The sequence below is a fragment of the Calonectris borealis genome, unplaced genomic scaffold (assembly GCF_964195595.1).
Source record: "Calonectris borealis unplaced genomic scaffold, bCalBor7.hap1.2 HAP1_SCAFFOLD_59, whole genome shotgun sequence".
Taxonomy (NCBI): Eukaryota; Metazoa; Chordata; class Aves; order Procellariiformes; family Procellariidae; genus Calonectris; species Calonectris borealis.
In genome coordinates this window covers 114824-129133 of record NW_027441465.1, presented here as the reverse complement: position 1 = coordinate 129133, position 14310 = coordinate 114824, and the positions used below count along the sequence as shown (strand labels likewise).

Sequence of the window (14310 nt, the reverse complement as noted above, 5' to 3'; positions counted from 1 at the left end):
CGCGCATGCGCGCTCCTTCGCGGCCGCCACCGCCCCGCCCCCGGAAGTGGCGTTGCCGCGCAGCGCGCGAGCGCGGCCGGAAGCGGCTCCGGGGGAGGCGTTGGGCTGCGGCACCGGCCGGGAGTGAGCGGCGGCGGGGCCCGGTGAGCTCGGGGGGGCTGAGGCGGGGGGACGGGGCGGCAGGACCGGCGGAAGGGCGGGAACGGGCCGCGGCATCCCCCGGGGGGAGCGGGCGGGCTGGGGGGATGCACCGCGATACTGGGCCGGGGCGCGGGGGGAAGCCCACGGTGGTTCTGGGGGGAGGGGAGGGCCGGGCCTGGGAGCGGGGCGAGGGGCTTGTGGTACCGGGGGAGGGCGTTGGGGAATGGCTGGGGGTCGGCGGTGATAGGGGGAGGGTCTGGTTGATACTGGGGGGGACTGGGGCGTGCGGGGAAGGGGCTGGATGTAATGGGGTAGGGGTAGGGGATGGGATGGGAGCGCTGATGTTGACACTGGGAGAGGACTGGGGCATACTGGCGGGGCCTGGTTGTAATGGCGAGGGGAGCGCAGTGAGATGCGAGGGTTTTGTTGATGCTGGGGGGGGGACTGGGACGTGCTGGAGGGGTCTGGTTATAATGGGAGTGGGGGGTGAGATGAGAGTCTGGTTGATTCTGGGAAGACTGGAATGTGCTGGAGGGGTTTGGCTGTAATGGGGATGGGGGAGGGCAGTGAGAGGAGAGAGTCTGGTTGATACTGGGAGGGACTGGGCATACTGGTGGAGTCTGGTTGTAATGGGGGAGGGAAGGGATGAGATGAGAAAGTGGTTGATACTGGGGGGGACTGGGGCATATTGGGGTGGTCTGTGGAATGGGGGAAGGGGAGGTCAGTGAGATGAGAGAGTCTGTCTGATACTGGGGAGACTAAAGCATGCTGGGAGGGTGTGGTTGTAATGGGGTGGGGGAAAGCAGTGAGATAAGGCGGTCTGATACTGGGGGGACTGGGGTGTGCTGGGAGGGTGTGCTTGTAATGGGGGAAGGGGAGGTCAGTGAGTTGAGAGGGTCTGTTTGATACTGGGAGGGATTAGGCATACTGGGAGGGTCTGGCTGTAATGGCGGGGGGGGGGCAATGCGATGAGAGGATCCAGTTCATACTGGGGGGGGACTGGAATATGCTGGGAGGTTGTGGTTGTAATGGAGATGGTGGAGCACAGAGAGATGAGGGGGTCTCGTAATGGGGGAGAGAGAAGGGATGAAATGAGAGAGTCTGGTTGGTACTGGGGGGGACTGGGGCATACAGGGGGGGTTGTAATGAGGTGGTGGAGGTAGTGAGATGAGAGGGTCTGGTTGATACTGGGAGGAATTGGGGTGAGCTGGGGGGGTCTGGTTGTAACAGTGAAGGGGAAGGGCAGTGAGATGAGAGTATGGTTGTACTGGGGGCGGGATTGAAACATACTGGGGGGAATCTGATTGTAATGGGGATTGGGGATGAGATGAGAGAGACTGGTTGATAGTGGGGAGATTGGGGCATACTGGGGGGGTCTGGTTTTAATCTTCCAGAGGGAGAGGTGAGATGGGAGGGCCCATGTTGATACTGGGGTGGTCTGGTTGTAAGGGAGGAGGGAAGCAGTGAGATGAGAGGGAGAGGGTCTGTTTGACACTGCGGGGGGACTGGGGCGTGCTGGGAGGTTCTGGCTGTAATGGGTTTTGGGAGGGGGATGTGATGTGAGTGTCTGATAGCAGGGGAGACTGGGACATGCTGGGAGGGCTTGTGGTGTTCTTGGGGGGATGATATCAGGATATGCAGGGAGGATACTGGGGGAAAACTGCCGTGCTGAGGGTATCTGGGGTGTTCTGGGGAGTGGAAAAGGGGTCAGGGCCCGGGCTGGGGGGGGGGCGGTCCTGGCCATCCCACAGGCACTGGGGATGCTGGGTGGGCTGGGGGCGTTGCTGACGCTACTGGGGGGGGAGCGAAAAAATTGTATATTTTTGGCCCAGCAGCTCCTACGCGGCTGCGGTTGGAGCCTTTTCCCCTGCTGGAAATTCCTCTGTCACTGCTCACTGCCTCTTCGCTCCCACACCAGTCCTGGCCCTCCACTGAAATTATTTTTTTCCCTTCCTGATGTATTTTCTCACTTTTATTTAGAGTCTGCGGGCAGCAATTTTTTCACGGCTGCACTCGATACCCCCAGCTCTTCCTCCACAGGTAGGACCGGTCGCCCCGATCAGTCCCGTGACTCTCTCCGAAATGGCAACTCGCCGTCACCCCGTCTTCACCAAAGCCGTTTTCACCGGGGTTCAGCTCGGCCGCGGTGCTGCCTGCCCAGGGAATACCTCTCCTGCTGTGTTTTAGGAGCATGTAAGCTTTTTTGGGACCCTTGTGGTCACCTGTCTTGGGCTGAATCCCCCAAATCTTCTCTGCTTTGGCACGTAGAAGCTCCGCTCCAGCAGACGCTTGCTGTTTTTTCCCCCAAATACGTCGCCTTGCCACCCTTGTGCTTTTCTTGCTTTGCCCCTTTCTCTTCCTCTGGCTTGCGAGGTCTGTGGGCGCTGCCTGTATGCTTTGATCCCTTCCCGAAGAGCAGACCCCTGTGAAACCCCTCGGTCTGGCGGTGGTGGATCCCTCCTGGCCCTCAGTAAGTCCAACACCTGGCTCCACTCCTCTCCCAGTTAACATCCCCCCACTGTGGCGGGCCTCAAGGGGCTCCCACTAGCCATACCCCATGCTGCGGCAGGTAGGGAAACCCTAAAACGCCTCAATGACTTCACTGTTGCCATCACACAGCGCCAGAAAACACCCAATTTATCATCCTGCTTGAATTCACAGTGGCGAGTCAGCCAAGACTTGCTGGATGTCCAGATGGCAGCAAAGGCAGCCCTAATATTTGGCTTTTTCGGAGCTGGGGGAAGCGTATTTCTAACAAAAAACTGGGCACGGGGCTCTTCACCACCTGCTTGTGCAAGTCTCCTCCTCCGTCACCCTGATGTCTCAATCCGAAGGGAAGGGCTCCGCAGCCTCCATGTGAGAGTCACGGCCCAGAAATGGTCTAAATCCATCCCAAAAAGGCAAGCATGCCCTGGGAGAGGGTAACCCTGAGTCCTCTTTGCTTCCAGCATTACTTGTGCAGTAAAAACTCAGGGCCAGGCCATTTAAACCACAACGGGAGCGTCTCATGAGTCTCAGCAGGGGACAAAAAGTGGTCATCTCAGTTCATCTAAATAAGAATTTCTGCTGGTTTGGGGTTTTTTATTGGCTTTCTCTACTTCTGGCCTTCTCATTTATTCAACTTTCTGTCCCCTTCACCCTTTTGTGTTCGTTATATGTTTGACCGTCATCTTCATCTCCTGCTTTTTCAACATGGGATTCCTTGGCTTTGCTTTTTTGGGATGTCCCATCCTGGTGCTCCTACAACCCTTTGGGCTGACGTTACTCTCTCCGTGCCAACAAGACCAAATTGCACCTGGAAACCCTCTCGCTTTGGCCGTGAATTGCCTTCTCCGTGCCTCGAGACCCGGCCAGGGGTGGGAGGCACGGCTAAGGAGCTGCATTTCTTGGAGCACCTTTTACTCGTTAAGCTTTAATGGGATCAGAGTGGTTATTAATAGCGTTTAGCTCATTCACTCATAGCTCACCCCCTTGCCTTCCCTTGCAGTTGCCTGCTTTGCCTGTTTGAAGCTCCATGCCCAGCTGTGTTGGGCTCCCATCGACATCCGGGCACTGGGGGGGTTGGAAAATCCCTTGGAAAGACCCCGCCACATTGCTGGCTGTCTGTAGTCCCACAAACTCCCATCTGTTCATAGCAGCCACCGAGTTACACCAAAGTACACCCCCTGTCGCAGATGCCAGTGCGGGCCGGTGGCCTCGGGCAGACTTGGCGGTGTCTTTGTGCCCAGAGTTTATCGGTTCTTGGGGCTCCAACCGCGCCAGCAGATCTCCAGCTCTTACCAGTCCTTGGGAGGCTTTGGCAGGCTGCCTTCCCAGCCCATACTTCTCTTCTGCTCGTGCCCGCGGGATTCCCTTCTCGGGCGCCTTTAGGGTAGTTTTACGTCTGGCTTTGTGGCAGCTTCCTCGCCGTGTCGGCGCCAGGTTGGTGGGAGCGCTCTCCTCTGTGCAACGTGGTGCTTGGAGGCTCTTAAAGCATCTGCTGCTCCTGATGTCCCCTCCACCCCGCTGCCTCCCACCGGGATGTCTCTGGACATGGAAGGTGAGACCGAACCACCTGAATTTAGCTGTTTGCGACGAAGAGCTCCTTGTTTTAGCTGGTCGCCCTTGCCTGTGCATCAGGCCCTCACGGGGTGTGATTTCACATGGGGTTTCAGGAGACAGATCGTGCTTTAGCACCCTTCCCCTCCCTTGGCTAAACTGATCTGTGCGTGGTGTCCCGAATGGGGACAGCAAATCCAGCCCAGGGGATCTCCAAGGTGGATATCGGAGCCCGGCGTCTCTTGTCAAGCTGCGCAACCGCTGAACAGGCTCCGGAGCTATCAGCAGGCTTGGATGGAGCCTGCAAAAACACCGGCCTAAGAGAGGAGCATTTGCTGAGAAGATGATCTGAAAAACCACCCCGACAGGCTCCGGAGCCGAGTCATGCTGTTGAATCCCCAGGAGCTGGGGGCTGAATCCCTCTGTGCTTCCACCGAGGCAGGGCTGACAGCTCCTTGTCACAGATGAGGGGTCATGTAGGCACCGGGGAGACCGAGCATCCTCTGAAGAGCTTTTCAGACCCCTGCCTGGAAGCTGCTGGCCAGCTGGTACAGCCCTTGGCGGCTGGGGACGTGGTTGAGGCTGGTCCTTCCGTTGTGGCCCTGAGCAGGTAACTATGAGCAGGCCCTGCGAGGAAGCGGTCGCTCCCTGCCGCGGATAGCAGCTCGTTTTGGTGCCAGTAACCGCGCCACGGGTAAAAAGTCGTTGAAGAGCTGATCTGGGGGGCTTCCCTGGCACCAGTTCTGCCCGCCGCATCGATCCCCCGGAGGGGCAGGGGATTGGTGGCGCCAGGTTTTACAGGCTGCCTGTGGGGTCTGCCCTCTGCCCCCCCCCGCCTACCGCCCCCGTCCCCCCCGTCTCCGTCCCCCCCCCCGTCTCCGTCCCCCCCCCCGTCTCCGTCCCCCCCCCCCGTCTCCGTCCCCCCCCCCCGTCTCCGTCCCCCCCCCCCGTCTCCGTCCCCCCCCCCCGTCTCCGTCCCCCCCCCCCGTCTCCGTCCCCCCCCCCGTCTCCGTCCCCCCCCCGTCTCCGTCCCCCCCCCGTCTCCGTCCCCCCCCCGTCTCCGTCCCCCCCCCCGTCTCCGTCCCCCCCCCCGTCTCCGTCCCCCCCCCGTCTCCGCCCCCCCCCCCGTCTCCGCCCCCCCCCCGTCTCCGCCCCCCCCCCGTCTCCGCCCCCCCCCCCGTCTCCGTCCCCCCCCCCCCGTCTCCGTCCCCCCCCCCCCGTCTCCGTCCCCCCCCCCCGTCTCCGTCCCCCCCCCCGTCTCCGTCCCCCCCCCGTCTCCGTCCCCCCCCCGTCTCCGTCCCCCCCCCGTCTCCGTCCCCCCCCCCGTCTCCGTCCCCCCCCCCGTCTCCGTCCCCCCCCCCGTCTCCGTCCCCCCCCCCGTCTCCGTCCCCCCCCCCGTCTCCGTCCCCCCCCCCCGTCTCCGTCCCCCCCCCCCGTCTCCGTCCCCCCCCCCCGTCTCCGTCCCCCCCCCCCGTCTCCGTCCCCCCCCCCCGTCTCCGTCCCCCCCCCCCGTCTCCGTCCCCCCCCCCCGTCTCCGTCCCCCCCCCCCGTCTCCGTCCCCCCCCCCCGTCTCCGTCCCCCCCCCCCGTCTCCGTCCCCCCCCCCCGTCTCCGTCCCCCCCCCCGTCTCCGTCCCCCCCCCCGTCTCCGTCCCCCCCCCCGTCTCCGTCCCCCCCCCCGTCTCCGTCCCCCCCCCCGTCTCCGTCCCCCCCCCCGTCTCCGTCCCCCCCCCGTCTCCGTCCCCCCCCCGTCTCCGTCCCCCCCCCGTCTCCGTCCCCCCCCCGTCTCCGTCCCCCCCCCGTCTCCGTCCCCCCCCCGTCTCCGTCCCCCCCCCGTCTCCGTCCCCCCCCCGTCTCCGTCCCCCCCCCGTCTCCGTCCCCCCCCCCCCGTCTCCGTCCCCCCCCCCCGTCTCCGTCCCCCCCCCCGTCTCCGTCCCCCCCCCCCGTCTCCGTCCCCCCCCCGTCTCCGTCCCCCCCCCGTCTCCGTCCCCCCCCCGTCTCCGTCCCCCCCCCGTCTCCGTCCCCCCCCCGTCTCCGTCCCCCCCCCCCCGTCTCCGTCCCCCCCCCCCCGTCTCCGTCCCCCCCCCGTCTCCGTCCCCCCCCCGTCTCCGTCCCCCCCCCGTCTCCGTCCCCCCCCCGTCTCCGTCCCCCCCCCCGTCTCCGTCCCCCCCCCGTCTCCGTCCCCCCCCCGTCTCCGTCCCCCCCCCGTCTCCGTCCCCCCCCCGTCTCCGTCCCCCCCCCGTCTCCGTCCCCCCCCCCGTCTCCGTCCCCCCCCCGTCTCCGTCCCCCCCCCGTCTCCGTCCCCCCCCCCCGTCTCCGTCCCCCCCCCCCGTCTCCGTCCCCCCCCCCCGTCTCCGTCCCCCCCCCCGTCTCCGTCCCCCCCCCCCGTCTCCGTCCCCCCCCCCGTCTCCGTCCCCCCCCCCGTCTCCGTCCCCCCCCCGTCTCCGTCCCCCCCCCGTCTCCGTCCCCCCCCCGTCTCCGTCCCCCCCCCGTCTCCGTCCCCCCCCCCGTCTCCGTCCCCCCCCCCGTCTCCGTCCCCCCCCCCGTCTCCGTCCCCCCCCCCGTCTCCGTCCCCCCCCCCGTCTCCGTCCCCCCCCCCGTCTCCGTCCCCCCCCCCGTCTCCGTCCCCCCCCATCTCCCCCCACCTCCGTCCCCCCCCCCGTCTCCCCCCACCTCCGTCCCCCCCCTTGTATCTGTATCTCTCTCTGACCTCCCTCTGCGCTGCTGCCACCCCCATCTTCATCTTCACGCCCCCCCCCACGGTCCTGCCCCCGGCCCATCGTACCCTCTCACGCTCTCTCCTTTCTCACTTTTGCAGGGGCTGCCATGGAGGGGCAGTCGGGTCCTCTAGCCTGTGAGCCCCCCTTTTCCCAGAGGCTCTCCCCCCTTTCTGAAGGAGATGGGCCTGAAGGTGAAGACGAGCAGGAGGAGGCTCAGGAGGAGGACGCAGCCGGGGCGCAGCCAAGAGAAGAGGAAGGCTCCTCGCAGCGGCCGGGGCAAGCTTCTCCGCGCCGCTTGGGACGGTGCTGCCGCGGGCAGGGCTCTCTCGCCCCTCGGGGTGCAGGCAGGCCCTGCCAGAAGACTGGTGAGGACGAGGGGGCTTCCCTGTGCCACCAGGCGCTGGGGGAGCTGCGACCGTGCCAGCGGAAGCACCGGCTGTGCCTGAAGCCTGAGACAAGCCGGGCCCCTGCATCCCCGGGTCGGGGGCAGAGCGCTGAAGAGCCGGGACCCTCCCGGGGGAAGAGGCTGCGGTTGATCTGGGGCCGGACAGGTGACTTCAGACAGAGCGAGATGGAGAATGGGCTGGAGGAGGCTCCGCGGAGCAGCGAGGAAGAGGAGGAGGAGAGACGGTCTCGGTCCTGCTCTCCTGAGCTGCCCCTTTCCGACGATGCCCGTCCCAAGCCAGACTTCGTACAGCTGATCGACGAGCGCGGCATCTACTCCACTGCCAAGCTGGTGCTGGGGAGCGCGGTGGGCGAGCTGGAGGAGGTGGCGGTGGGGCTGCCGGCCCACCCAAAGCGGGGAGTGAGTGGCGTTGGCGAGCTGGAGATCCGTGAGGTAATTGTGGACGAGAAGCCCTTCCAGTGCGGCGTCTGTGAGAAGGCCTTCAAGCGGGCCTGGGAGCTCTTCAGCCACGAGGTGGTACACAACGAGGAACGTCCCTTCCGCTGTGACCTCTGCCAGGCCTCCTTCAAGCGCCACTCGGACTTCAAAAGCCACCGGCTGGTCCACACGGAGGAACGACCCTTCCGCTGCGAGCTCTGTGGCAAGCGCTTCAAGCGCTCCTCCAACCTCCAAGAGCACCGGCGCATCCACAGCGGCGAGCGTCCCTTCCGCTGCCCCCGCTGCGCCAAGAGCTTCAAGACCCCCTACGAGTTGCAGCGCCACGCGCTCACCCACTGCGCCGAGAAGCCCTTCAAGTGCGCCGACTGCGGGAAGGACTTCCCCACCTCCAACGCCCTCCTCCTCCACCAGCGCCAGCACTGCGACGACAAACCCCACGTCTGCGGGGTCTGCGGTAAGAAGTTCACCTACGGGCACAGCCTCAAGGTGCACGAGCGGGTGCACACGGGCGACCGCCCCTTCGTCTGCCCGCTCTGCGGCAAGGGCTTCAAGCAGTCCAACGCCCTCTCCTCCCACGAGCGGGTGCACACCGGCGAGCGCCCCTTCGTCTGCAAAACCTGTGGGAAGGCGTTCAAGCAGTCGTCCTACCTGGTGATCCACGAGCGGGCGCACACGGGGGAACGCCCTTACAAGTGCGAGGTCTGCGGGAAGGCCTTTGCCCGGCCCTCCTTGCTCCTCCAGCACCACCGCGTGCACAGCCAGGAGCGGCCCTACAAGTGCAGCTTCTGCCACAAGTTCTTCAAGGACCTGGCCTACCTGGCTGTGCACGAGAAGGTGCACACGGGTGAGACCCCCTACAAGTGCAGCGTCTGCGACAAGGGCTTCGCTCACCCCTCCAACCTGCTGCAGCACCAGCGCGTGCACCGCGATGGCTGAGCCCTGGCGCGGCGAGCGCAGCCACGGTGTTGCCAGGCCGCGGTGGCCCTAAGCATGCTGCCGCCGACAGCAGACGAGCCCCAGGCTGGGGTACCCCGTACGTGCACTCGAGGACCGGTGCGCACGCCCAAAAAGCTGCGGCACTTCTCCTGAGCCCCAGCCCTCCGCCGCAGCTGGACCTGTGCTGTGCTCTCCTCCTCCCTCCATGGGGGGTGATCCCAGCGGGACCCTCCCCGAGCCTGTGAGCCAGCATGGCTGCAAGCTCCTGGCAGGTATGCCGTGGCCTGTGGCGTGCCGTGGCTTGTGGCACACCACCGGTGGGCAAGCAGAAGCCCTCTTCTTTGCCCTCTCACAGCAGAAGGGAGGAGGGCTGAGACCTGCCCTTAAATCATCCCAAAACCCCCTCCCTCTCATCCCAGTGAGCGTGGCTCAGCCTGGGCTGGGGGCTTCCAGGGAGTCAGGGCACACTGTTGCCTGCAGCAGGGGACAGACCCGCCTGTTTTTTGGGAGGGAGGTACAACAATGGTACGGGCAGCGGAAAGGATTACGGGGAAGAGCGAGGAGCGGGCACCTCCCTTTCCCCCTGAAGCCTTTTGGGGTTCAAGTGTCCCGTCCATATCTCATGCTGCTGCTAATGACCCAGTTAATCGCCCCCTTTCTTTCTGCCCCACGGCGCTGGTGGGGCTCGTAGGGAGCAGAAGAAAGGGGGGTCATGCTGCTGCCGTCCACTCTGGGAGCCTCAGCAAGTGACGCCCAGCACCGTAAGTCCTTCTCCAACCGCTCCTGGGACTTTCCAGGCAGGAACCTGGATGGGGTACGAGCAAGCGAGACACAACCAGCCCTCTGCATCATCATCCTCCTCCTCTCTTGCTTCCCGGAGCTACCCCCATGCTGCCGCTGGAGCCTGGATTTGTCTCTCCTTGGCTGATGGCTGCTGGGCAGAGGGTGGCACACAGACCTTTGCTTGCGAGGGCAAGACAGGAGCTGTGTCCTTGCCCGCGCTGGTGCCCTTGTGCTGTCCCTCGGACTCCTGGAGATCCCGTGTCCCACCCCGTCCCCCCTTTTCGTACGGTCCCTGTAGCGCTGGGAACGGGGGGGTGGGATGTGCGCGCTCCTCGGCGCTCTGCACACTAATTACAGGATGGTTATTTAATGATGGCTCTGTCTCATCGCCTCCTCCAGCTTGCGGCTGGGTCTTGACATGGGCTTTTGGTGTTGGTACAGTCCTTGGTGGTCTCACCTCCTTCACACCCAGTACCTTCTCCCAGCGTCCTTCAGACTTGAGTGGGAGGTCACCTGGCATGTGTTGCTGGCAGACGTGGTAAGGAGAGACCCACCAAATCCTGGGTGCAAGGTGGATCTTGCACAGCACTGCCGAGTCTGTACCCTGCAGAAGGTGGTTACAAGATGGGCCAGCAAGACGCGTTTGGGATTTGGGCTGGTTGATCCCCTTCCAAGGATGGTTGTGCGCTTCCTGGTCATGTTGGTCTTCTCCCCTGCCCCACAGCTTCCCAACTTCCTCCCATTTCAGCCCTTGACATAGCACTGGGGCAGCTCTGGCCTCTTCCAAATGCTGTTCCTGGCTGCAGGTTGTGATTTGGCTTCAGGGTTGAGCCTGTCCCCAAACATCTGTCCTCTGTAGCCCAGCTGGTGGTGGATGCATCTCAACAGGTTCCCATCCTGGCATCTGCTGTGTCCACATGTCTCTGGGGAAGGGAGGTTGCACCTGCAGCCCTGGGAACAGAATGCCTGTGGTGATAGTGGTCCTTTACCCTTTAAAGTGTGGTGAGACGCTGGAGGTGTCGTATTGGCCATGAAGCACCTACATGATGCATGTTGCAGTGGTGGGGGCCCCTTCACCCCAACCCCAGAGCAGAGGCAGTTCCCCTTAGGCCATATCCCACCCAAACTCACCCTCTCCTTTAACTCATGTTCCTGAGCAGGGGGGGGGACTCTCGTAAAGGAGCAAAAACTTGGGGATGTGGGATTTGGAGGACACCTGTTTGCGCTGGTGGCAGGAGATGGCTGCCTTCGTAATGTCATCCAGGTCTCTTCCTGGATGTCACGTTTTTGCTTCTGTGGGTGTCTCACACACCTGAAGGCAACTCCAATGATGCATGTTGCCTGTGTAGGAGCAGCCCAATCAAGCGCTCCAAATGGTTGATGAAGTCTGGGGTTGCATTCAACTGCTGAGGCCATCGGAGATGATCTGGGGTACCCAGTGGGCCTTCAGCTCCTCTTCCAGGAGAGCTTGTATCTCTTATAGTCCCTATGTCCTATATGCCAGCCTCGCTATGAGTATCTGGGGTGATTGAGGGCATCTCAGGTGGCACTAGGTAGGTGGTAGCTGGACTGTGTGCACTTGTAGTTGGACAAGCCCCAACCTTTGATGGGCATCCTGCCCTGTGGGATCTCCAGCCTTTGGCATCCTGGAGGCCAAAGGCAGGTTTACTTTCCTGATCTGCTGCATTTCGGAAGGCAGGAGAGGACCATCTCTGGTGGTTCAGGCCTCAGGGTGGCTGCTCCCAGAGATGCCCGTCTCAGAATTAAGGCTTTTCTCATGTGCTGGGATCATGTGTTGTGTGATCACCAAGCAGTGGTGGTCACCAAGCAATGGATAAGGTCACCAACCGATGACCTTATGGCCAACGCCAGCTTGGTAGTTGGCAAGGAAAGGGATGGCCTCGCTGGAGGAAATTCATTCAGGTGGTGTGCTGCTTGGATGTCCTGCAGACCCCCTGCTCCCCTTTCAGCCATGGCCTGGGGGGCGATCTCATGCTGGCGCTGCCCAGCTTTTCCAATCCATCTTGAGATGTTTCCTCCAGCATCTGGTGAGCTCCTGGAGCTTCCTGGGCAGGATCTAGGGGACGGATTCACCTGGGGTGAGGAGCGCAGGGGCTTATATGAAGGGCTTTCAGTTTATTTCTGAATGTGATGGACCCCAAGCAGCCCTGACTCTGATTTTGCTCCTAATTTTGGGACCTTGCTCTCCAGCCCTTCTGAAGCGTCACAGAAAAAAGGAGAAATGTGGAGAAACCTTCGGTTCTGCACCTTTCCCAGATTTGGGATGTTGTTCATCTCTGGGGAAGGTGGAGAAAGGACCAGGCACAATGCACCTGTGTTTTATTCTGGCAAGGAAGGCATCAGTTGCCGTGACAGATGTCGTCTCCTGCTGTTGGGACCTCTGCTCGTTGGGTCTTCTGGCCTCCTTCCCATCATCCCGAGTGCTTTGGGGGCACAGCCCTCAGTTTGCAAGCCTGATGGACCCTGGGATGAGGCTGAGAGCAGGGTCCCTCTGTACTGGGATGCTTTTAGGCATGAGGTGCCAGTGGAGAACCATGAGCTACCAGGTGATAGCACCTCGTGTGCCCTCATGAACCTCAGTAGGGAGGTTCCCCATGGTTGAGTCCCCAAGGGATGGTTGCAGGTTGGGGGCATGAGGCAAGAAAAAGGGCTCTGTGGCTGCCCCAAAATGCATCCAGGGAGGACGGCTGAGTATTTGGGTTTGTGGGGTAAAGTGCTTTGCAGCACCTGGGTTGGTCAAGAAATGGGGGGACTTGCCTCCATCCAAGGTCTGGGGGAAGCTGTTGCAGAAGAGCACAAAAGCAGCTTATGTCCTCCCCCAGTACTCACACCCGTCATGCCTGGAGGGTTGGGGACCCCCTTTTAATTCATTCGTACCCTTCCTTCTGCTCCTCTGCTCCTCGGTGCCGGGGAAGATCATGGAGCGCTTGAGGGCACTCACAAGCCATGTCCGGGACAACCAGGGGATCAGGCCCAGCCAGCACAGGTTCATGGAAGGCAGGTCCTGCTTGACCAACCTGGTCTCCTTCTATGACCAGGTGACCCGCCTTGTGGATGAGGGAAAGGCTGTGGATGTGGTCTGCCTGGACTTCAGTAAAGCCTTTGACACTGTCTCCCACAGCATTCTCCTAGAGAAGCTGGCGGCTCACGGCCTAGACAGGTGCACTCTTCGCTGGGTAAAAAACTGGCTGGACGGCCGAGCCCAGAGAGTTGTGGTCAACAGAGTTAAATCCAGTTGGCGGCCGGTCACGAGCGGTGTTCCCCAGAGCTCAGTACTGGGGCCGGTCCTGTTCAATATCTTTATCAATGATCTGGACGAGGGGATCGAGTGCTCCCTCAGTAAGTTTGCAGACGACACCAAGTTGGGCGGGAGTGTTGATCTGCTGGAGGGTAGGAAGGCTCTGCAGAGGGACCTGGACAGGCTGGATCGATGGGCCAAGCCCAACTGTATGAGGTTCAACAAGGCCAAGTGCTGGGTCCTGCACTTGGGCCACAACAACCCCAGGCAACGCTACAGGCTTGGGGAAGAGTGGCTGGAAAGTGCCCGGAGGAAAAGGACCTGGGGGTGCTGGTTGACAGCAGCTGAACATGAGCCGGCAGTGTGCCCAGGTGGCCAAGAAGGCCAACGGCATCCTGGCCTGTATCAGAACTGGTGTGGCCAGCAGGACTAGGGAGGTGATCGTGCCCCTGTACTCGGCACTGGTGAGGCCGCACCTCGAATCCTGTGTTCAGTTCTGGGCCCCTCACGACAAGAAGGACATGGAGGTGCTGGAGCGTGTCCAGAGGAGGGCAACGAAGCTGGTGAAGGGTCTGGAGCACAAGTCTGATGGGGAGCGGCTGAGGGAACTGGGGTAGTTTAGTGTGGAGAAGAGGAGGCTGAGGGGAGACCTCATCGCGCTCTACAACTACCTGAAAGGAGGTTGTAGAGAGGTGGGTGTTGGTCTCTTCTCCCAGGTAACAGCAATAGGACGAGAGGAAATGGCCTCAAGTTGCGCCAAGGGAGGTTTAGATTGGACATTAGGAGAAATTTCTTTACTGAAAGAGTGGTCAGGCCTTGGAACAGGCTGCCCAGGGAAGTGGTGGAGTCACCATCCCTGGAGGTATTTAAAAGACGTGTAGATGAGGCCCTTAGGGACATGGTGTAGTGGGCATGGTGGTGTTGGGTTGACGGTTGGACTCGATGATCTTAGAGGTCTTTTCCAACCTTAATGGTTCTATGATTCTATGATTTAGCTCAGCCTTGCGCCAGCTTTCATCGGCCTCTCCTGAGCCATGGGGGCTGCCTGGAGGGTGCTGATATGGGTTAAATAAAACATCACCAGACTGGGAGACCTCCCCTTGGCCAGCTATTTTGGGGTTCCTGGTGTAAGTCATTGGCACCGGCTGTTTTCGAAATGTGCTGCCTGTCAGTCTCTGCTTTGTAGCCTTTGGGAAAGCAGATTAGGGAAAGGTGGGGGGCAGCGGGAGCCTGCTGTGACCCCCGTGGGACGAGCGTGCGGGGGGGGCTGGCATCACAGGGCAGCATCTTCCTTCATGAGCTGCGTCGTCTCAGTGTCGGCATCCTCAGGGGCTTCTGCCTTGGTGGGGAGGTAGATGGCCCCCACGGGCTGGAATGATGTCACTGACGTGCTCTGGTCCCCAGGGTGCTGGTGGGCTGAGAGATGGAGGGGGCTGTCACGGGGCTCTGGCAGCTGCTGAGCTGACCCCCGTCTCCGCATCCCCCTGGGTTTTGGGGTGGCCAGAGTGGGGACCATGAGTCGGGGGACACACAGGGATGGGACTGTCACCTCCAGCCTGGGCTGTTGCCATGCACCTCCTCTTCAGGTTGA

The 14310-nt window shown here is 62.3% G+C and overlaps 2 protein-coding genes and 1 long non-coding RNA gene across 9 annotated transcripts in view; 2 read left to right on the top strand and 1 right to left on the bottom strand.

Annotated features, from left to right (window-relative positions):
* Positions 1–14310, top strand: part of LOC142076499 (antigen WC1.1-like) — a 127498-nt gene that overhangs the window by 40923 nt on the left and 72265 nt on the right. The gene's annotated exons all lie outside the window — the stretch shown is intronic.
* LOC142076522 (uncharacterized) lies at positions 55–9833 on the top strand. 7 transcript variants are annotated; one of them, XM_075138816.1, is made up of 4 exons: positions 55–143; positions 2122–2334; positions 4296–4789; positions 6996–9833. In XM_075138816.1, the coding sequence occupies exon 4, from the start codon at positions 7004–7006 to the stop codon at positions 8675–8677; it is 1674 nt and encodes a 557-aa protein (XP_074994917.1). In that variant the 5' UTR covers positions 55–143; positions 2122–2334; positions 4296–4789; positions 6996–7003; the 3' UTR covers positions 8678–9833. The 7 variants fall into 7 exon arrangements, with proteins under 7 accessions (XP_074994917.1, XP_074994915.1, XP_074994914.1 ...); XM_075138814.1 differs by having other exon boundaries at positions 3777–4789; XM_075138813.1 differs by having other exon boundaries at positions 2122–4180.
* Positions 13806–14307, bottom strand: LOC142076527 (uncharacterized). Its single transcript, XR_012671201.1, has 2 exons — positions 14269–14307; positions 13806–14135 (listed from the first exon to the last, which is right to left on the bottom strand). It is a non-coding gene; the product is annotated as an uncharacterized LOC142076527 (long non-coding RNA).